Source organism: Drosophila takahashii, chromosome 3R (assembly GCF_030179915.1).
Source record: "Drosophila takahashii strain IR98-3 E-12201 chromosome 3R, DtakHiC1v2, whole genome shotgun sequence".
Taxonomy (NCBI): domain Eukaryota; kingdom Metazoa; phylum Arthropoda; class Insecta; order Diptera; family Drosophilidae; genus Drosophila; species Drosophila takahashii.
Genome location: NC_091681.1, coordinates 4907914 through 4932149, shown reverse-complemented (window position 1 = coordinate 4932149; position 24236 = coordinate 4907914). Strand labels below are relative to the sequence as shown.

General features: G+C 36.8%; 1 protein-coding gene across 4 annotated transcripts in view; it reads right to left on the bottom strand.

Moving 5' to 3' along the window:
• Nucleotides 1–6765: 6765 nt before the first annotated feature.
• The window catches only part of LOC138913259 (uncharacterized), a 160786-nt gene continuing 143315 nt past the window's right edge, over nt 6766–24236 (bottom strand). For 2 of the 4 annotated variants that reach the window (XM_070216222.1, XM_070216223.1), the window contains 3 exons: nt 9400–9662; nt 9075–9342; nt 7123–9015 (listed from right to left, as the gene is read on the bottom strand). In XM_070216222.1, coding sequence (XP_070072323.1) covers nt 8669–9015; nt 9075–9342; nt 9400–9662 — 878 coding nt within the window. In that variant the 3' untranslated portion in view covers nt 7123–8668. Of the gene's footprint in view, nt 9016–9074; nt 9343–9399; nt 9663–24236 lie in introns of all 4 variants that reach the window. The other 2 variants (XM_070216224.1, XM_070216221.1) reach the window with 2 other exon arrangements.

Genomic DNA, 24236 nt, shown 5'->3' with positions numbered 1-24236 from the left:
AAATCTTAAGAAATAAAAAAGAATTAAAATTTTTAAGTTATAAATAAGCACAAAATCTCATCTGTTGAGATTTGGTTGAAATTTGTATGATGATTTGATGTCTTTATTTATTTACCTATTACATGAATTCTTCAATACAAAGACGCCGCGCATTCTTTAGGGCAAGAGTAACCAATATTGACCATATAAACAACATCATAAAATGTCGGTGTCCCCAACAAAATAGAGGTTTAAGTTTCCTTTTTAACACGCAATTGTATGAAAAACAAGAGAGAACGCTATAGTCGGGTTGGTTTCCCGACTATCTAATACCCGTCACTCAGCTAAAGGGAGTGCGAAAGCTGTGCTCGGGTTGGTGTCACGACTATCTAATATTCGAACCTTAGCTAAAGGGAGTGCGAGGGAGAAAGATATATAATGTTTCTTTGATTGCGTATAACTTTTTAATGAATGGTCCGATTTAAAAAATGTCTTCTACATTTCGATAGGTATAAATATACACAACAAAATTGCATTTATACTTATCGGAAATCTTTAAAGATGTAGGCGCAGGACACATTTTAAAATCGTTAAAGGGCGATTGTGGGCGTTAGAGGGGGCGTGGCGCTCGGCTGAAATAAACTTGCGCTGCGTAGGAGGCCCAATAATATGTGTGGAAAATCTTAACCTTCTAGCTTTTGTAGTTTCCGAGATCTCAGCGTTCATACGGACAGACAGACGGACAGACAGACGGACAGACAGCCAGACGGACAGACGGACATGGCTATATCGACTCGGCTAGTGACCCTGATCAAGAATATTTATACTGTATAGGGTCGGAAATGCTTCCTTCTAGCTGTTACATACTTTTGCACGAATACAATATACCCTTTTACAGAGAAGTTTTTAGCGAAGTTTTTAGCAAACTCTATGAGTAACGGGTATAAAAAGGGAATTTCTTTGTTGTTTTTGAAAGCAACTCTCAGAAAAAACTCTAGTGATTTCTGGGATACACCTGATTTTTAGACTTTTATCATAAAAGTCATGGAGTAAAAGTTACCGAGGCTTGGTCAGAAAATAACTGTTATTCTGTGACTTTTATTTTAAAAGTCTGAAATAACAGTTGCGGATATGAATGACCGCATTAAATTGGCTTTATGATTTTTTTCTCAAATTTTTAGTGTTATCGTAACCGTGGGTTATTTTCCATTTAAAATCCTCTTATTACTCATTAAAGTACTCTAAAAAACTCTTATTTTCGGTGCCTGTTCAAAAACACATATTCAGTAAGGTGAAAGCAAAAGTCTCCCTTTTTTTCTGTTCTATTGAGAGGCAGAAATAAAGTTTGTGTCAACCGAAAACAGTTAACAGAAAACACTTTGGAAGAAAAAATAATTCAGGGTATTCCCTAACCTGTTAAATTGCTGAATTGTTAAAAATTCAACAGAAAATTTCAGCAATTAAGGGAACCCAAAATGGTTCCTGTTGAATTTTCGAACAGCTGTTATTTGTTGAAAAGTTTCACGGAACTTAAAACATGTAAAATTTGATTTATTTTTTCTAGTTACTGTCTTAAATGGTTAACAAGATATGCTTTCTTAGTTGATTTTAAAATAAATAATGCGTACTGATGATAGTAGTATATTTGTAAAATGTTGCAGAGTTGCCATGACTTTTCATAAAAAAGGTGGCAACTCTGGTTTTCAACGATTCAACAAAATTTTCAACAGCCTCGAGGCTGTTGAATTGCTGAAATTTCTGAAAGTTGACTTTGTACCATGTTTTCCCCAGCTGCGGATCGTGTATCTCAAAAAGCAACGCTTCGATCATCATGCTGTTTTTACAGAAATGTTTGTAATGAAATTGCCCACTGTCTGAACCTACTTTATGTAGATTTTTGACGTTGAAAGTGTCTACAACCAGAGTTTTTGAGATATTCTACGTAAGTTAAGTTCAGACAGTTTCTACATTATTTCTTAACAAAATAAATTTGGTTTCATAAAAATCGGATCTACACCGCGACCTGTGGACGATCCGCAACTGGCCTACTTTTTTTTAAAAAGGCCTGACAAAAAAATTCCCACGGCCCGCCATTTTAAAAGATAAAAAAAAAAAATGAAATTTGTATAAATTATATAAGAACTATGTAATCAACATGCCAAGTTGCGAAATTCCAACACAAATCCTTATTAATTAAAAAAAATCCCGAAAAACTTGAAAAATTTGCAGTGTATATGTATCTCCACTCTTAAAAAATATTTGACATTTGAACTTTTGCCAAAATGGAACTTTCCGTTTAATATTTGAAGTAAGGGGTACTTACCACTAAAGAAATATAAATAACACATAAATAGACGAAATATATTACGAATGTCAGCATACGACTCTTTTTTATTTTGTGTTTACCATTTAGTTACATTTAATTTTTTTAAATAAATCGTATAAAATGTATAATACATAACATAACATAATACATAACATTTTACGATTCACCTAAAAGGTACTTATTTTATATTCACTACCTTCATAATTAATTGCAATATTCGATTATCAATACATTGGCGTAGGGGAATTTACTTGGGTTGGTTAACGTGCCTGCATACATTTCTCGTTTTAACATTTTTTTCAGAAATACCAGGTATGATTTATAGATTAGCTTACATCTTAACCCAAAATGCTAATTTTATGTACACTTGTGTAATTGTGATACTTTAAGAGCCGGAAATAGTGTCATTCTAACTCCAGGAAGCTCTAATTAAATTTATCTAAGCTTCGACGAATTTATTTTTTTTCAATGGATGTAAGTTTGTTTTAACCGAACATTCTGACTACAGTGCTATTTATTTACAACTCGTATTAGGCAAAGTAACTATCTATTGGGTTAGCATTTTTTTATCTGGCCACCGGTTCAACTTTATATAGCACTACCTCCGATGGCTCTCAGTGCTATCTACGCGGAGACTACATACTTAAATGCTAATTAGGAAGGCACTTGACAGTTTAAATTAATTTTAAATCCAAACAGAAATAACAAATTATGAATGATACATAATACATGAAAATATAAACCAAAAATATCGCTATCGTCGAGTGCCCCGACTATGAGATACCCGTTACTCAGCTAAAGGGTGTGCGAGGGAGATTTCACACTGAAGACCGGCTAAAAGGTAAAGCGACACATAGCGCTATAAACTTTGATTCCTCATATTTTTTGTATAAGTATTAATAACTAGACATCGGATTTAAGGTGAAATCGTTTTTTTTAAATACGATTTAAAGCCACAATTGATTGGTTACAAATTTCATTTATTAAGATATAATTAGATTTAAGCCAAACTTAATTTGGGTTTTTGTAAAAAAAAAGTTAACCAATCAAATGTGGTTTTAAATCATATTTAAAAAATACGATTTCACCTAAAATAATAATAATAACACTATGCAACATTCAAAATTTACCTCGATGGATGCTATATTTTTTCGAATTCGAATTCCCAAGTTAAATTGCGTTTCCAAAAAGTTCCCCGACGCACAGTGGCGCCTTGGGCCAAAAAACGTGCAATAAATCACTTTTTCGACTTTGTCCTAGAAAGTTGCGACCCATACCAATCGACAGGTATTTGATCCACTATTACAAATATGTAATCCTTTTTCAAATCAAAAAATTTTTGTAAAAGATATGCCTTTTCAAAGTTGAACAATTTTTCACTTAAAAAAACACACCGTTTTTAGGTAATTTTTCGCACTTCCGGAGGGTTTTTCTTAAAAACTAGGCATCGAATCGCTTTGCTTCTTTTTTCCACGGATTGGTGTGTAAGAGTAAGAGTAAAAAAAAGTAAAACATATTGCAGTTTGCCATCCGCATATCTTAGTTATGCGTTATTTGCGAAACGTCCATTTTTTCCATATTTTTCAACTTTGATGGAAAATAAAAAAAAACTATTTAATACTATTTTTTATACTTCCGTAAAACGTTATTTGGACTTTCTTCTTGATATTACGAAAGTTGTAGCTGCGTCCGCCTGCGTCCGCGATTTTAAGAGCCAAAAAAGGGAAAAAAGTCATGGTCCAAGAAATTGCATATGGCGCTACCAAAGATATTATAAACACTAAGATGTGTAACGAGGAGCAAGAAAATGTACGGAGGCAGCGTCATTTTTGTCAAATGCGACTCACACGTATTCAGTCTATTTTTAGAATGCCGTTTCTTGACTTCTCTCTCTCTCGCTCACTTGCTCTTTCGCTCTCAAAACTCCGCGCTGCAGAAAAGTCGAAATTTAATTTTTGTCTCATTTGTTGATTCTTGAATTATGTTGCCGAAAAGGAATCGTCCTAAAAGGCACATTGCGCACAACATTTCAAAAAGGGCTGTGGCGCATTGCGTTAGTTGGTGGCCCGCGAATAATGCGATTGAGGTTCGAGTCCCACTATGAGGCGAAGTGGTTTTATTTTTATCTTCATTTTTTTTTTATTTTACGCATCCGAGTTTACTTTTATAATTTTATTTAATTTTTATTGAAGTATACAATTTAAATGCAATTCAGGGACTAAAAATAACAATAATTTTATTTTTTAAACAAAAAAGCGAGCACACAATCCCTAGAAAGAAATGATTTACACCGAAATCATTCAATCCATTAATGGTCTTTACCTTTCTTTCAATTTAAAAAAAAATATATTCAATAAACAATGTTTAAAAAAAAAAATACTTAAAAAAAAAAGGTTGCGTTCAGTCGGAGTTGAACTCGGTCCGACACGATCCGCAGTCGAGCGACTACACCCCTAGCCCACAGTGCATTGTTTCGAAACGTCAGACAGATGCGACATTGAGCCTATTTCGCAGTAGAGCAAACGAAATTGCACACTAACACAACCAAAGAATCTAGCACGGACAACGCACACTAAGAAATTATAAATCCACTTTCTGAATCCACACCAAAAATTTTGCCGTACATTCAGTTGTATGGGCGTTACACCTCTTAGTGTTTATATTCTCTTTGGCGCTACCTTGTGAAAGTTTTGTCCAAAACATGGTTTTAAAGTCCTGAAAATTTGATATCATGTTCAACAGCTTGATATAAGAAACGTTAGTTCTACCACTTTTGGAAAAACCCTCTAGTTTAGCGGGAAAACAGCTATAATTAGCTAAAATACGGAAGGCCGTAACTTCTAAAATACTGAAGCAACAGACTTGTGCTGCATCTCGTTTGAAAGGTTTTTTAAAATGCTTTAAGCGCCTTCTATATGTAATTTGTGTAAATGTAATATTTAAAAATTTTTTTTTTTAAATGTTGTTTTGTTTAGTTTACTTTTTTATGTTTTAATTTTTAAAAACTAAAAAAACAAAAAAAAAAAAGTTGAATTTTTTTTTTGAAAATAAAAATTTTTATATTTCATGTTTTTTTAAATAATGGTCACAAACATAAAAAAACAATTGTTTTTAAACTTTTTTTTTAGCTTTTTTTATTTTTTTCAAAACGGCTCAAACGATTTCCTTTAAAACTTCAAACTGTATAGCCCTTGAGATTCCTTAAATTTTGGTATATATCATGTTACTGTAAAAAAGCACGTTTAAAAGTTATTCAGAAACGAAAATAGCCACTTTTGCCAGCTCAAAAGAACTTACGCTGCCTAAGCATTGAATTTAGTATGTGCGAGTCCAAACTGTATTTTGGGTCATGGAATCACAACCTTGTCACAGAGTTAGAATCTAGTAATTATAGTCCAGAAATGTTAAGTCTATTGGATTTACCAAGTTTACCAAATTGTGACCATTATTTCAAAAAACATGAAATATAAAAATTTTAATTTCAAAAAAAAAATTTCAACTTTTTTTTTTTTGTTTTTTTAGTTTTTAAAAATTAAAACATAAAAAAATAAACTAAACAAAACAACATTTAAAAAAAAAAATTTTTTTTTTTATAATTTTTAAAAACTACAACATAAAAAAAGAAACTAAAAAAAACAAAAACTTTTGAAAAAAAAGGTTTTTTTTCTGAAAAAAATGGATTTGTTTTTAAATTCTGACTTTGCCGATTTGTAAGTACGCCTCTGCCACGCCCACTCCCTGTCTCAAGCAATAATTTGAAAGGTGGATCAATTATCTATCATTTGCCGTTTACATCATTCAATTATCTTCTCTGGTTCAAAAGTTATGATTTATTACCAAAAAAAAGTCAAAAGGCGCCAGTGTGCGACGCAAGGATTCTTAGCACAAGGACCTCAAAGTTCAAAAAATGCTGAAATTAGCCAATTTTCCGGAGGTTTGTTTTGATGTTAAAGTTTTTTAAAAGATACACACTTTATCTTTCAAACACCATACTTAGAATAATGCGACCTGTTTTGTTTCATGTTCTAGAAAACATAGTTAAAAACAAGAAAGGAAATTAACTTCGGCAGGCCGAAGTTTGTATACCCTTGCAGTTCAAATACATACTTACCTGCTTTGAGAGCTTCAAACGCTTTATATCGATGGGTCCTGTTCAGGTATATCAGATGTATACTGGCCATTTTAGATTTTAAAATGTTAGAAATCAAAATGCCTATTTCATAACGATAAACGTATAATGTTCGAATATTCCTGAGAGCCGACATATGTACTACCTGCAGAAGAAATAAGGGTTTTGGGATAGCTTTAAAACTAGTTCGCATAGAAACGGACAGACGGACACGTCTAGATGGTTTCGGCTATTGGTGCTGATTAAGAATATATATACTTTATGTGGTCGGAAACGTCTCCTTCACTGCGTTGCAAACATCTTACTGAAATTATAATTATTATTATAATATTATATTATTATTATAATAAAATACCCTCCGCAAGGGTATAAATATAAAAGCTTACAGCTGCCGCCCTGTGTTTTAAAAAGTTTGTTGTTGTAACTTTTTTTATCCAATAAGTCTAATAATACAATTATAATCAGTACAATATTACCAGGAGAAAATAAATTACAACAAACTTTTAAAAACACAGGTCGGCAACACTACTACTATATTGCCCACAGATGTATGCTTTTATGTTTTTTGACTATGTTTTTTAAACTTGCTTCTCCCTTAAAAAAACCTAAAATTATTCTGTGGGGTTTAAAAGATAAAGCGTGTATCTTCTAAACAAAATTTAACAACAAAACAAACCATGAATCCGCTTGCCTGTGATACCTCCGGAAAATTGGCCTATTTAAGCATTTTTTGAACTTTGAGGTCCTTGTGCTAAGAATCCTTGCGTCGGGGAACTTTTTGGAAAACGCAGTTTAACTTGGGAATTCCTAACGAATTCAAAAATATAGCATCCATCGAGGTAAATTAAAAAACATTAATTTTGTTGCACAGTGTAATCAAAACAACAAACTCTTAGAAAAATTTTAAAAGGTGTGGCACATGAATGAAGTTAACATGGTCTGGAAATATTTAACGTTTATAGCCTTACAAATGTGGTATCCGGAGTAATATATAACAATTTTTCAAACTGATGCCGTCTTTCGTATAACTTTTTAATGAATGGTTCGATTTGAAAGTTTTTTGGATGGTTAAACTTATATTAATTATAAAAATGTTATTTACACCTTTACAAAATCTTCAAAATTGTGGCCGTTAGACAGTCCTTAGCATTGGGCGTGGCAAATTTGGATAAGAAACTTACGCTGAATAAGTAGATACGGAATCTGAATGTAAAATATGACGCTCTTGCTCTTATAGTTTCCGAGATTAAAGCGTGAGCACGGACAGAAGGTTAGTGACTCTGATAAAGAATATATGTACTTTATAGGGAAACGCTTTCTTTTACCTGCCTTTTTCCCTGAAAACAACTAGTAAAGGATATAATTAAGTAATATCGCAGATTTCTTATGTTACTTCAGGAATTCGCTTAAGAAAGTTTGTATGTTAGGTCACCTAAAATGGATATCTTCGTGAATAATACGACGGGGATCATCTATGTTTTCCCCTACTTGCAAAAAGCAAAACGCCTTTTAAAGAAAAACGCGAGGGATCAACATGAGCATTTTTATATATATATACCTGATCGGTATAATGTCAGTAATGACAGGTCTCAGAGTTAAAAAACCTTTAGATGAATACAGTGCCTTTTAAGTGAACTTTAACGTTTATAAATATTATACATCTGTACTGGGCAGCATTTGTGATTTCTTTGCCAATTTGCTCACAGTTATGCTTGACTCATTATTATTTATAGAGCAATATTCCTTCACCTAATTAGTGCAAACTAATTCTCTCTATCTCGAGTATAAACAAACTTCGGAAGTGGCCACGCTTGCGGAAAGACAATTTATATATTTAGTCAAGATATTTTTTTTAGAACATTTTCAAAAAACTATGATCTAATGTTGAAATTAAATTAATTTTTGTTGCTTTATACATAACATTATTAGTGTACTCCCTTAGAAACTCAGAGGCAGTGATGGGACTGTAACCATCTTTAATGTGGATCTGGGGTGGCAAAAGCCAGCTGACCTTATTTATTAATTCTCCTCTACACTTAGCCCGAAATTGTCCAATAATCGTGTGGAGCTTGGGACCGCCGTCCTTAATGGCTAAGATGGGAAAAGTCCTCTATTGGGCTTGAACGATCTGCTACCTCGGACGTCTTATGGGTGCTCGAAATTGAAGGGTCCACACGTATTCCCACACCCAATCCTGTGGCGTACACAAGGGGGTCGCAGTCCAATGTACTTTGTCATCCATAGTAGAACTGCGAGCCAACGGCCACGCCGGTTGAGAGAGTTCGTGGGGCAGTACCGTCATATGAAAGCTGATGCTGCATGGTCGGCTTTGTGCGCCGCAGCGTAGATGAACCCTTAACAGGTATGGACACATGGCCTTGTGAGCTTAGATTGATGGCCAGCGGCGAGGGACATGTTTGCGGGGGGTGCGCTGGCGAGCTTTCGGACAACAAGCTCGGCGGTGTTGTCGTGCTACTAGGCCGTTGAAGCACACTCATGCTTTCAGCGTTTATGATATACCCGCCTCTGATTGTTGGCGCCGTCGTATATTGGGCCAGCGAGGAAATGGGTACCATATTACCTTGTAAGGGAGAACCGTATTGAAAAAAAAAGGCAAAATAAACTGGCAAGATTACTTACTTATGGAACTGCTACTTGGGGCGTTAGCCCCAATAACAATTGCCGAGGTCAGAATGCCCGATACCGGACCCTGACCGCCTGCACTGGCAACACTCGTGGTGACAAAGGGTCTCGATGTAATGCCGATGAGGTCAGGTGATTGACGAGTCCCGACCAACAGCGAATTTGGCATTAGCCCGACGGAAGGTGTTGGGCTACCCACCGAAGACAACTGGTTGGCGGAAATACCGGCGTACAGGCTGCTGGCCGGAGCGTATGTCAGGTAATTCTAAGTGGTGGTAGGTATGAAGGTAGACGGATTACGATATTTTTGGGGGGTACTTACCTCATTTTTAGACACACTGGGTAAGGGCAGTGAAGTTTTTAGGTCGATGTCTGCGTCTATTTCAGAAATCGTATCGTTAAAGCCGCTTTGTATTGTTGTCTCATCAACGGGCCCTTCTCTTCCTTTGGTTGTGGAGCTTAAGTGCGTGTCAGTGGTGAGACGGCGCTTTTGAAGCACTAGCCTAGTCGCAATAATTACTATGGAGAAGAGCACTCCGAATGATCCCAAGACAATTAGATACAAATATAGACGTTCTTGGTTCTCTGTTAAAATAAACATGTAACAAAAGTAAAGTAAGTAATTAATTTATTAAATGGAGTATAAAAATAAAATCAAGAATGGAAGCTAGCTTCGGCCAGCCGAAGCTTATATACTCTTGCAGATAAATTAAATACCTGTATATTATTGCTGACTCGATCGGTGCAGTTCCAGGGATTCCAGATATGTTATGGCCTATTAAGGGCCGGTTCCCGAGTCCCTGTCAAAGTCCCTGGTAGCTATCTGTTCGAAAAACTTAAATCAGCTGTCATTCTATCGAGTCGAAAACCCTTAACAGGGACTCCGAGTCCCTGTCAAAGTTAGCTCTCACATTTATGCTCGAGAACGCCAAAATGCCTTAGCAGAGACTTTATCTGTTTGAGAAATGTTAGCCGGCACTCGAGAAACCGGCCCTAAATGTTGTTTTTAAGTTGTCAAAAATCAAAACGCCTACTTCCTAATAAATTACAATTAACTTTCTTATATATATTTCATTATTCCTATGGGAGCCTTAAGATATAGTGGTCCGATCCGACTCGCTCCGACATATGTACTACCTGCAATAGAAAGAAGACTTTTGGGAAAGTTTCATCGCGATACCTTTAAAACTGAGAGACTAGTTCGCATAGAAACGGACAGACGGACAGACGGACTAGGCTAGATCGACTCGTCTAGTGATGCTGATCAAGAATATATATATTTTACGTCTCCTTCACTGCGTTGCAAACTTCTGACTGAAATTATAATACCCTCTGCAAGGGTATAATGAAAGATCAATTGTAAAAGGGATTCCTGTTTCGCGTTTTAGTTCTGTATTAAAAGTTTAAATATTAATATAAAAAAACATCATTACGTAAAAAATAAATTACTAATCCGATGTTATGGCCTCAGAAACAGCCTACCGACCTAGCAACCTTTAGCTGTTAAATACATAATCTTTAAGGTGCTTAAAAATAAAAAAGACTCTTTGCTTCCCTTATTATACCCTTGTAGAGGGTATTATAATTTCAGTCAAATGTTTGCAACGCAGTGAAGGAGACGTTTCCGACCACATAAAGTATATATATTCTTGATCAGCACCAATAGCCGAGTCTATCTAGCCATGTCCGTCTGTCCGTCTGTCCGTCTGTCTGTCTGTCCGTCTGTCCGTCTGTCCGTTTCTATGCGAACTAGTCTCTCAGTTTTAAAGCTATCGCGATGAAACTTTCCCGAAAGTCTTCTTTCTATTGCAGGTAGTACATATGTCGGAGCGAGCCGGATCGGAACACTATATCTTAAGGCTTCCATAGGAAGATTCAAACAAATATAAGAAAATTAATTGTAACTTTTTAGGAAGTAGGCGTTTTGATTCTTGACTACTTAAAAACAAAACATAAATAAATAGAAACGCTGAATCTGGAATCCCTGGAACTGAATATGAATATTCGGAATATGATGGATATGATGAAAAGCATAAAAGATGCTCAAGCAGAATTAACTGCACGAGTTAATAGCATAAATAATGGTCTGGCGAACCAATGACAATCGGCTTGTGAAATTATGGCGCTCTAGGAGGTGCACTTGTTTCTGGCGCATGTGCAGGCGCCGACAATCTTGGCGCCTTTGGAAGCGCAAACAATCTTGGCGCTTATGGAGGCGTTAATACTCATGGTGCTACTGGAGGCGCAGACAATCTTGGCGCTCATGGAGGCCCTGAAGCAATTGGAAGTGCTCAAACGCTTGGCCCTACTGGAAGCGCATTTGTTCCTGGATCAGTTGGACATCCTCACAATCTTGTCGCTCATGGAGGCGCTTATACTCATGGAGCTATTGGATCAGCGCATAGGCTAGGCGTTGTTGTTGGCGCTATTGGAGGCGCAAACAATCTTGGCGTCCTTGGAGGCGCATGTACTCATGGCGCTACTGGAAGAACATTTGTTCCTGGATCAGTTGGAGATCCTCACAATCATGGCGCTCACGGAGGGGCAAACGCATTTAACGAAGAAGCATTTGGTCGAGGCCTTACTGGAGGATGTCATGGTTCTGTCATTACTGGAGAAATATTTGGTCGTCAAATTAGAAATGTCGGTATGTACGGGTCTGATAATGTTAATGTGGTTAATTGGCATGGTATTGGTGACATTAATAGTAACATGGTTGAACAACAGCACTCCCGAAATACACATCCAAGAAAACTGATAGATTTACCAGAATTCAATGGAAATCCAGAATCGTGGCCTGTATTCTCAACTATTTTTTGGGAATCTTCGAACGCATATGGGTATACAAACTTGGAGAACCTTTTGCGTTTACAGAAAAGATTAAGGGGAGTAGCTAGAGAGGAGGTTAAGGGCTTATTAATAAATCCAGCTGATGTAAGATACATTATAGCGGCTTCAGTTTACTTATGGAAGGCCAGAAATGTTAATTAGCAGTAAGATGAATATGGTTAACCAAATAACGCCGGTAACAGAGAATAACTTAGAAAAGATTTGCATCTAAGGTTAACAATTTAGTTATAATTTTTAAATCAGCCAATCGCAAATTCAGCCTTATCCAAATTTAGATAACTTCAGCAATTGGTTGAACAATATGGCAAGAAGCATTGCAAGGGCAACCGTATCAGCACAAACAAACAAAGAATGAGCAAAAGGGTCCGTTGAAATATATTTTACATTCTTCCATGAATGAAACTAAAGTGAACAAGATGGAGTGCTTTTAATGTCAGGGTCAACATTATCTGCATACCTGTGAAAACTATTTATTCCAGAAAAGTGGAAGATAACAAAGGATCTTCGTTTATGTTTTGGTTGTCTTCGGCGTAGACACAATTTGCAAGCTTGCAAGTATAAGCGTGAGTATAAGAAGAATGGATGCAAGAAAAACCACCATACGTCTTTACATTCCGAAGATCCTCAAAAGGAAGAAAAAGTCGAGCCCAAAAAAGCTACGACTAACACAATCAAGCCAGCTACGCCACAATTGTTGTTCAAGGTTTTGGCCGTTGAAATGTTGGGGCCAAATAACAAAATTATACACACGTACGCATTTTTAGAGAAGGTTCGTCTGCTTCATTAATAAATAAAAAATTAGCAGATAGTCTGGGCGTACTTGAGCCAAAAAGAGAGTTAACTAGATAGAAATTTGCATGATGCAAAGGAGTTTTTGTCGATGGAATGCAATCTTCGTATAAGAGCAATGGAGCTGATAAAAAATGGATGCGTATTTTTGGAAACTCAGTTCCAACTTTAGATCTACCTTTGCAGTTAGTAGATGTCGAGAAGCTCACTGAAAAGTATGCAGTGCTAAGAAACTTGCCAATAAACGGATTTACAGATGCAGAACCTATGATGTTAATAGCAATTAACAACTGTCACCTAATAGCAAACATGAAAAGTGTATACCTAGATACAAACCTATTGGCAGCCAAGACACCGTTGGGTTGACTTGCTTATGGTTCAGACGATGACCAAAAGAAAAGGATCACCACGAGTATCTGTAGTTTTACGCGCATGCTCCAAAAAAGATAGCAATGAACAGGAGATCCATGACATGATAACAGATTACTTTACAACGGAGAACTTCGGTGTAAAAATATCAATAAAGCCCTTAGAATCTGCAGGTATATCCAGAGCCAGGGATATATTAAAAAATACGTCTAGGAAACTAAATGGCTGTTATGAAACTGGACTTCTTTGGAAAGAGGATCAAATTCCCGGACAGTTACAAAATGGCTCTGCAAAGGCTGCAGGGAGTAGAAAACAAAATGCACGGACTTGGCATGATGGCGGAACATGATAAAATGATATTTGATCAGGGCTCAAAATGTTATGTTTTTACTATTTGCTATTGCTACAAGAGTAATATCTATGAAGTCTGGAGCAAAGCATTTTAGAAATGCTACAGTCAGAATACTATATGGAGCCGTAGCAATAACAAAAACTATAGTTTTTTTTTGGAGCAGAGCATTCTATATGACTAAAGTAGCTATAGTAAATAAGCTATAGTATTTTTCAGGGACCGTAATCATTATGAGTTTTATTTTAAACCTCACACAATGATCACTATTTTTGATAATAAAATAAAACTCAAAAATAATCAGTATTTCTGATTGGAAAAAATAAAACTCACTTAGACGCCACGTCTTTTCTATACCTATTTTAGTCCTATAGTCCTATAAATCGAATGCAGACGTGCCACCCCTGACAAAAAAACAGCTTGAACTTGGATTCTGCATCCCGTTAAATGGTATTCTAATTTTAGTCAACATCACTATGGACGGCAGTCTATGTAGTGACGAAGCGCACCAGGAGAGTGTGCGAAGGCGACTACTATATATACACGAAGAAATGAAAATCTGCTGTGACAGTCCGATCGTAATGAGTAATACACCAATCGAAAGGTATTGCAAAAACTTAAAGGATTGCATACCAAGACTTAAAGAAAATCAATTGGCTTGGGAGAGAGAGCGGTGAAAGTGAAAAAGTGCAAATTTCGAAATTTGGAGCTGTTGGGGCCGGTGGGGATAAATGCCCCCTCGCAATGTTTTAGTTGTGTTCTTATTGAAAATCAAATAAAAACACCTCTTAACGAGGTAAAAAACTAGTAACGATCGCACCTTCAACATACAAAAGTTCTGATATCAACATTTGTGACGAAAAATTATTACACTCGTCATTAAATAGACTTTCTAATATTTTTTCATTCGGCCCGCCCTAGCAGACTATTCCAGCCTTTTTCCCTTCACAGGCATTTTCTATTGCAGCGTGCCGAATGAAAAAATATTAGAAAGTCTATTTAATGACGAGTGTAATAATTTTTCGTCACAAATGTTGATATCAGAACTTTTGTATGTTGAAGGTGCGATCGTCACTAGTTTTTTACCTCGTTAAGAGGTGTTTTTATTTGATTTGACAAAATACCACTACTTTTTGATATCTTTAGTTAGTCCACTTAATCTAAAGAAGCTTTTCCTCTTGCTCTTATGGGATTATTGAGAATCGATTTAAATGTAATCATATAATATGATAAAATATATTTTTCTTAAATAAAGGATATGCTGTCGAATCAAGTAGCTAGTTCGAGTCTGGAGATGATGCCCTTCAAATCAGCCGGGAAGTCAAGAGGGTCCAGAAGTTGAAAAAATTTGAGCTAAAAGGTTTCGTATCCAACTCAAAGATATTCAGAAGTCATTTAACAACGCGGAGGAAAACAAATTGGTATTACCGACTGTCCAACTAGACAGCGACACAACAGACAAGATTTTAGGAATGTGCTGGGATAGTCAGTCTGGCAAGTTCGTATTTAATCTCAAGCTAAACCGAGTGGATAAAGAAATTGTTAAAGGACTTAAGTGCCCTACTAAATGCCAACTGCTGAGTCTGGTTATGTCTGTATATGATCCCTTTGGTATATTAGCAGATCTAATGATGCATAGCAAAATCTTGATACAAGATGTTTGGAGATCTGGAATACTTTGGAACGACCGGATACCGGAGATACAAAATTAGTCTTTGTTGCTGGTAAGATCAGATGCGCAACGTTGAAAATGTTATCAATTCCCAGACTTGAGTTGCAAGCAGCAGTGTACGCGTGTGAGAAAGACCATATTAAATAATCATGACGTCATAGTAAATGGAACAACACTGTGGTCAGACTCCCGACATGTTTTCTCTTGGATTCGGTCAGATCATCGACAGTTTAAACCATTTGTTGCTCATCGGGTTAGCTAAATTCTTGAAACGACATCTGAAACTGATCGGAGCTGGGTGCCAACGCACTTAAACACAACAGACAAGGCAACCAAATCCACCAAGTGTCCAAAACACATTACCAGAAGCGAATAGATAAGCGGTCCAGAGTTTTTGCTTGCTGAAAAGGTATCTTGTCCTACGATGGACTTCAGCTTTTCTTTAGATGACTGCACAGAGCGGCGTAAAATAACCATGACTGTTCGTAGCTTAAACAGTTTATAGATATCAGCCGATTCTCGAATTATCTTCGATTGAAGTGCATGATGGAATGGTGCTTGAGGTTCGTAAACAATTGTCAAAAACGGATTCAAGAAAGGGAGAAAGGAGAATTATCTGCCCATAAATTATTCCTCGTGGAATTAAAATTATGCAAAGTGGTACAAAATCAAGTATACGCAGATGATGTGGCTAAGTTACAAAGATCTAATTGGATTATGCCATTGACATTCCAATAACTCAACGCCAGCCAATAATATTGCCGTCCCGACATATCGTCGCCGAACTTATTGGTAAATGGTATCATGAGGCATACCATCACCAAAAAGACGAGACCATTGTGAACGAAATAAGATGCACGTTCTGGATCACAAATGTAAGAAAAGCGCTCACTCGGGCAGAATCACTTTGTCAGCATTGTAAGAATTACCGAGACAAAATTTGTCCCTATCTGCGCTAACATAAGGACGAGTAAACCATTTTTTGTTTATCGCTCCGTTGTCCCGGCAGGCAAACTAAAGTACGGACGAGAAAACGGCCCTTAATGGGTCAACTGCCCAAAGACAGAGTGACACCGTATCAACGACCGTTCTCCTTTGTAGGACTTGACTACTTCGGCCCAGTTTTCGTTAACATCGGAAGACGAAAAGAAAAGAGATGGGTTGTACTCTTTACGTGTCAAACACGTGTAAGAGCCATGCATTTGGAACTGGCTGCCGATTTGTCTACCAACGAATGCATTTTGTGCATACGAAACTTCGTAAATAGAAAAGGTATCCCTGTAACTATAAGATCAGACATGGAGACAAATTTCGTTGGTGCCGATAATTTTTGATAATAAAATAAAACTCAAAAATAATCAGTATTTCTGATTGGAAAAAATAAAACTCACTTAGACGCCGCGTCTTTTCTATACCTATTTTAGTCCTATAGTCCTATAAATCGAATGCAGACGTGCCACCCCTGACAAAAAAACAGCTTGAACTTGGATTCTGCATCCCGTTAAATGGTATTGTAATTTTAGTCAACATTTGACAAAATACCACTACTTTTTGATATCTTTAGTTAGTCCACTTAATCTAACGAAGCTTTTCCTCTTGCTCTTAAGAATATGGGATTATTGAGAATCGATTTAACTGTAATCATATAATATGATAAAATATATTTCATAAATAAAGGATATGCTGTCGAATCAAGTAGCTAGTTCGAGTCTGAAGATGAGCCCTTCAAATCAGCCGGGAAGTCAAGAGGGTCCAGAAGTTGAAAAAATTTGAGCTAAAAGGTTTCGTATCCAACTCAAAGATATTCAGAAGTCATTTAACAACGCGGAGGAAAACAAATTGGTATTACCGACTGTCCAACTAGACAGCGACACAACAGACAAGATTTTAGGAATGTGCTGGGATAGTCAGTCTGGCAAGTTCGTATTTAATCTCAAGCTAAACCGAGTGGATAAAGAAATTGTTAAAGGACTTAAGTGCCCTACACGCAAAAAAAAAGCACGTCGCCGTAAAATCGATAAGTCCAGGTAATTTTCTGGTTATTCCTACTCATATCGTTTTTACCTGAAATATTCATAAAATTTACATTAAATAATATCATTTTGTCGAATTCTCTCTCTCGGAGATTCTCTAACTTCGAAAAAGAGCGCAACAATCAATATGGCGAGCAAAATGACATGAGGGAAGCGAGAAAGACGTATTCGAAATTCGAACTGACGTACTTCGAAAGCATGTTTTCTCGCTCGCACTAGTATAAGTTTTGGTCGACCATATCAAATTTACCTGGCTTCATATCAAGTTAAAAATGATCTTAAAAAAGATCAAATTGACCTACGATTCATATCGATTTTTTTTTTGGGTGTACTAAATGCCAACTGCTGAGTTTGGTTATGTCTGTATATGATCCCTTTGGTATGTTAGCAGATCTAATGATACATAGCAAAATCTTGATACAAGATGTTTGGAGATCTGGAATACTTTGGAACGACCGGATACCGGAGATACAAAATTAGTCTTTGTTGCTGGTAAGATCAGATGCGCAACGTTGAAAATGTTATCAATTCCCAGACTTGAGTTGCAAGCAGCAGTGTACGCGTGTGAGAAAGACCATATTAAATAATCATGACGTCATAGTAAATGGAACAACACTGTGGTCAGACTCCCGACATGTTTTCTCTTGGATTCGGTCAGATCATCGACAGTTTAAACCATTTGTTGCTCATCGGGCTAGCTAAATTCTTGAAACGACATCTGAAACTGATCGGAGCTGGGTGCCAACGCACTTAAACACAACAGACAAGGCAACCAAATCCACCAAGTGTCCAAAACACATTACCAGAAGCGAATAGATAAGCGGTCCAGAGTTTTTGCTTGCTGAAAAGGTATCTTGTCCTACGATGGACTTCAGCTTTTCTTTAGATGACTGCACAGAGCGGCGTAAAATAACCATGACTGTTCGTAGCTTAAACAGTTTATAGATATCAGCCGATTCTCGAATTATCTTCGATTGAAGTGCATGATGGAATGGTGCTTGAGGTTCGTAAACAATTGTCAAAAACGGATTCAAGAAAGGGAGAAAGGAGAATTATCTGCCCATAAATTATTCCTCGTGGAATTAAAATTATGCAAAGTGGTACAAAATCAAGTATACGCAGATGATGTGGCTAAGTTACAAAGATCTAATTGGATTATGCCATTGACATTCCAATAACTCAACGCCAGCCAATAATATTGCCGTCCCGACATATCGTCGACGAACTTATTGTTAAATGGTATCATGAGGCATACCATCACCAAAAAGACGAGACCATTGTGAACGAAATAAGATGCACGTTCTGGATCACAAATGTAAGAAAAGCGCTCACTCGGGAAAAATCACTTTGTCAGCATTGTAAGAATTACCGAGACAAAATTTGTCCCTATCTGCGCTAACATAAGGACGAGTAAACCATTTTTTGTTTATCGCTCCGTTGTCCCGGCAGGCAAACTAAAGTACGGACGATAAAACGGCCCTTAATGGGTCAACTGCCCAAAGACAGAGTGACACCGTATCAACGACCGTTCTCCTTTGTAGGACTTGACTACTTCGGCCCAGTTTTCGTTAACATCGGAAGACGAAAACAACCCGCGTTGAACCTCTAAGGAGGTTACTAATTGAAGCTGAAAATATAGTAAATAGCCATCCTTTGACCCATCTTCCCGTTAACATAGATGATCCGGATCCTTTAACGCGTAATCATTTTTTGCTTGGGACAACTAATTCACCCCAAACCCCAAACCCACTTTTACCATCGCAAGCAGTACCGAATTGCTTAACAATTAAAGGATCACTTTTGAAGTCGATGGATAAAAGAATACTTGCCGACTTTGACTAGACGAACAAAATGGCATTCGCGAACCAAGCCGATCTCCGTTGAAGATGTCGTTATTATTTGCGAGGAAAATCAACCTAGAGGAAGTTGGAAAAAAGAAATCATCATAAGCACAATTCCAGCTAAAGACGGCCACATAAGATTGGCAGAAGTCGAGACTTCCTCAGGGATTCTCAAGCGTCCAGTATCAAAGCTAGCAGTTTTGAATAAATTAGGTAAAACTCCATAGTAGTTTTACATTGGGTGGGATGTTGCTGGTTCATTAAAATCAATTTCAAATTTGTTGCCATTCCCCCATTAACTTATCAGCCCGCTATCGATACTTATGCCTTATCACGAGATCGCGTCGCCCATATCCAAGTTCAGCTTGTGTAAAGAAGACGTCGCGACAACAAAATGTAAATTTTTTTTGACATTATAAATTGTTTAAAATAAAACTAAAAGCAGAGTTTAGTGAATATTCTATTTGATGTAGTCTATTGCCACACCGAGTGGCAACACCATTGGCGTGGGAAGACTACAGAGAGGCCTGTCCAATTTTTCGCATGGAATAAAAAAGGCTCGAATGACCAAAATTAAAGGGTTCTAATTTGCCAATTGATCCGCAAGAAATTAAAGAGGCTCAAAGGACCAAAATGATAGGGATTCCTGTAATAAGAAAAAAACCTTCACGTTTGAGTTGTAACGACACTGTTTCGGGAGGCGGTATAGCTCGCCGTGGTCAGGGTTCGCAACAGATATTTATTTTTCACGATTCTAGTGATGCGTATGTAGTTGTTGCGACGATAGGTCGTCACAGAGTTCTGTATTAAAACTAATTTTATTTCAATAAGTCTTTGCTTACGTAACTAATATAAAATTCTTATAATATACTTATATACGGTCTACGCAGAGACCACATTTGTTTGCCTGAGCGCTAGCCTTATCAACGGTTTCCCGCAAGGCGACCCTTTGTGCCGTGTGAGAACTATACTTATGGTCAGGTTCAAGTGTATTTAAGGATTAAAGTGTTAGCACTGCCCACTGCACAGGTTTTGAGTTACAGATCGTTATTTACGGCTCTATATCAATTAACATATTGACATGTAAGATATGTGTGATAAGATGTCTGTCCCATATCAACACCATTTTTTAAAGTACACAGAACCACCTTAATTGCAAAGAACTCGGCTTTCAAAATGTACCCTAATACGTATTTTGATAATATTACCGCTCTTGCGGTAAAAAAGAAAACACGAAAGAAAACACATCATTTTATCTTGCGAACGGAAGACACACTACTTACACAGGCCGACAAAATGTGACATGGGTCGGTGTCCAGGCCTGCCACCATTTTATTTCGATAAATGATGCTTTTCTAAGCATAAGTTGCCGCTACGCCTATAGTTCATCAGCTCTGGTATTTGCGGTATCTTTAATTTAAGAAAATCACAAATTTTCTTCGTCTTTTGGGATATATCTTCAAGAGTGGTCAACCAATTTTGGTAATCTTTTCGGAATTAAATAGTAACATGTCTATTTTATACGGTCGTTTTGGAAAATTCAATCTAACTGAGCCACAAGAGAAGGTGGGCGCATTCAAAATTTTAAAGTCACAGCAAAGGTTTAAAATCTTCATTTGTGAACAGCGTTTAAAAATTAAATAAAAATATTTTCTTCTACAATGCCTTTTTGATCCAAAAATACCTTATGTCCTTAATTTGTAGGAGACTCATAAGGTTTTTGTGAATTGGCCTGCTTTTAAGGATCTTTATGAAAGCACCGTCCACCACAAAAGTACCAGTACCACCACTACCTCCAGTCGTTCGTCGTAAGTAAAGCAGCCAACATATGCATTAGGGCTGCTATGGCAGTCATCTGGACAAGCCAACTAAAATAAGGAGCACACTCGTAGCCACAAACCTTGCCAATTGCAAAAAGTGTGGAGCTACTGATTATCCTCTATCCAAATATATGCAATTCCACACCCTGAACGTGAAACAGAGACCCTCCTTCTCCAAGGCCAAATCGCCCTTTGTGTTACTGGATAGCGATTCTGAGTTATCCTACGTATGAAAACGTTGCGTCAACGTCCTCATTCGCCCTCGTTCAACCTCAAGAATCCCGGTTTCTGGAATGCCTTCTATAAAGGCGGAAACTACTTGGGGATTGTCTACGGAAATCAATGGTGTAGCGACTTTACGAGCATTACAATGTCCGTCTGTCTGTCTGTCTGTCCGTATGAACGCTTGGATCTCGGAAACTACAAAAGCTAGAAGGTTGAGATTTTCCACACATATTCTTTGGCTTCCTACGCAGCGCAAGTTTATTTCAGCCGAGCGCCACACCCCTCTAGCGCCCACAATCCCCCACTAACGATTTTAAAATGTGTCTGGCGCTCACACCTTTAAAGGTTTCCGAGAAGTATAAATGCAATTTTGTTGTGCATATTTATACCTATCGATTTTTCAAATCGGACCATACATTAAAAAGTTATGCGCAATCAAAACAATTTTATATATCCATCTCCCTCGCACTCTCTTTAGCTGAGTGACGGGTATTAGATAGTCGGGACACCAACCCGACTATAGCGGTTTCTCTTATTATACCCGTTACTCGTAGAGTAAAAGGGTATATTGTATTCGTGCAAAAGTATGTAACAGCTAGAACGAATCATTTCCGACCCCATTAAGTATATATGAGCGGTTCTTTTACAAACGGAACGGATTTGGACAAAAAAATTTATTTATTTATTGTTTTTTTGTTTTATGTAATTTATTAAACATTTTAGAATTTTTTTTTTAATTTTAAATTTTAAAATTTATTTAATAAAAATAAACATTTATAAAATTTTATAAATTTTTTTTAAAAATTAAAAAAAAAATTTTAAAATGTTTAATAAATTACATAAAACAAAAAAATTATTAATAAATAAATTTTAAAATTATTGTTGATTAAATGGATGCTTAAATAAATAGTTGTACGTTTTTAATAGATTCAAAAATGACTTTTAACTTTTTGTCATTCAGAAATTGTCAAAACCCTTAAAAGTGTACTTTTAATCATTAAAAGTTGTTAAAGGACTAGTAACCAATGAGAAAACATGAATTCCATAAGGATTCGATAAGAGTGAGAGAGTAGACCTGCATGCTGCGACGTTTTTTCATATATAAAAGCCGAGGCCTTGTTAAAACAAATTCGATATTTTAAAAACTAAACATGGCTCCACCTTTTTGACAAAAACCGATTGAAACTAACAGTATAGCGCATATGTAAAATAAAAAATAAAATTTTTTTGTGGGGAACCCGTGAAATAATTTTTTCTAAATCTTAATTTGTTTTTATTTTTAAGAAACTAAAAACTCATTTTTTTGCAGAGGGTATTTTACTTTAAGATTACAGATTGCTACCAACAGCAGGAGAAAGACCAGAACCAAAAACATCGATGTTTTTAAATAAAACAAGAGAGAACGCTATAGTCGGGTTGGTGTCCCGACTATTTAATACCCGCCACTCAGCTAAAGGGAGTGCGAACGCTGTACTCGGGTTGGTGTCCCGACTATAATCGTAGCTCAGCTAAAGGGAATGCGAGGGAGAAAGATATATATAGATATTTTGATTGCAAACAACTTTTTAATGAATGGTCCGATTTGAAAAATGTCTTCTACATTTCGATAGGAATAAATATACACAACAAAATTGCATTTATACTTCTCAGAAATCTTTAAAGATGTGGGCGCAGGACACATTTTTAAATCGGTAGTGGGCGATTGTGGGCGTTAGAGGGGGCGTGGCGCTCGGCTGAAATAAACTTGCGCTGCGTAGGAGGCCCAAGAATATGTGTAGAAAATCTCAACCTTCTAGCTTTTGTAGTTTCCGAGATCTCAGCGTTCATACAGACGGACAGACGGACATGGCTAGATCGACTCGGCTCTGATCAAGAATATATATACTTTATGGGGTCGGAAACACTTCCTTTTAGCTGTCACATAATTTTGCACGAATACAATATACCCTTTTACTCTACGAGTAACGGGTATAACTATATTTTTACTAGCTGGGCCATTTGGATAAAAAAATAAATTTTTAAGATTAAGCGAAAGAACATTTAAACATATGTTAAATATGTTAAATTCGTCTTAGGCTGTTTTTTTATATCTTAGCTTCCTGTTTTTTGTTTATTCAGCTTCGTCAAAATTTGTTTTCTATGGAAAAAAAAATTGATGTTTATCGAAGAAACATCGATGTTTGTAAAATATCATTAAAAATCGATTTATCGATTTTCACATTCCACCTCAAATTTTCAGTCATGCTCTACGGCTCTGTGATCTGGGGATACATTCAATATAAATATGTGGAAAATCTATTTAGAAACTTTTTAAGGAATACATCAACGTATGAGTTGCATTTGGAAACAGGTCTCTCTGCTAGATCAAAAAACTTTTGAAACGCACTTTAACCAAGTCAAAAAAAATATCCAGCTACCGCAATATAGACTGATCATGGCGACAGCAAAAAAAAAGAAGAGAGGACGCTCTGGTCGGGTTGTTGTCCCGACTATCTTATACACGTCATTCAGCTAAAGGGAGTGCGAGGGAGATGGATAAATACCATTTTAAAATTGTTACTGGGCGATTGTGGGCGTAAGAGGGGCGTGGCACTCGGCTAAAATAAACTTGCGCTGCGTAGGAAGCCCAAGAATATGTGTGCAAAATCTCAACCTTCTAGCTTTTGTAGTTTCCGAGATCTCAGCGTTCATACGGACGGACAGACGGACGGACAGACAGACGGACAGGGCTATATCGACTCGGCTAGTGGCCCTGATCAAGAATATATATACTTTATAGGGTCGGAAACGCTTCCTTCTCCCTGTAAGATTAGGAGAACGCAATTTTACGACAGACAGCAACTGCTCTTCAGTCAGCTGTTATCGGATGGTGGATGGTGGATGGAGTTCTGTGGGAACACGAGTTTCACATTCGTCAAAAATCCCAACTATTTCAAATGGATGGACTCTATAGAAGAGGCTATTACATATTTTGGCACGAATACAATATACCCTTTTACTCTACGAGTAACGGGTATAGCAAGAGAGCTATGGTCGGAGGCCCCGACAATCAGATACCCGCTACTCAGCTTAAGGGAGTGCAAGGGAGATTGCTCATAACTTTTTATGAATAGTCTGATTTGAACACTTTTTGGTTTTTAGGTGGATATTAATAACCAAATCAAGATACTTCTTTCACTTTTACAATAACTTCAAAATTTTACGACGAAAG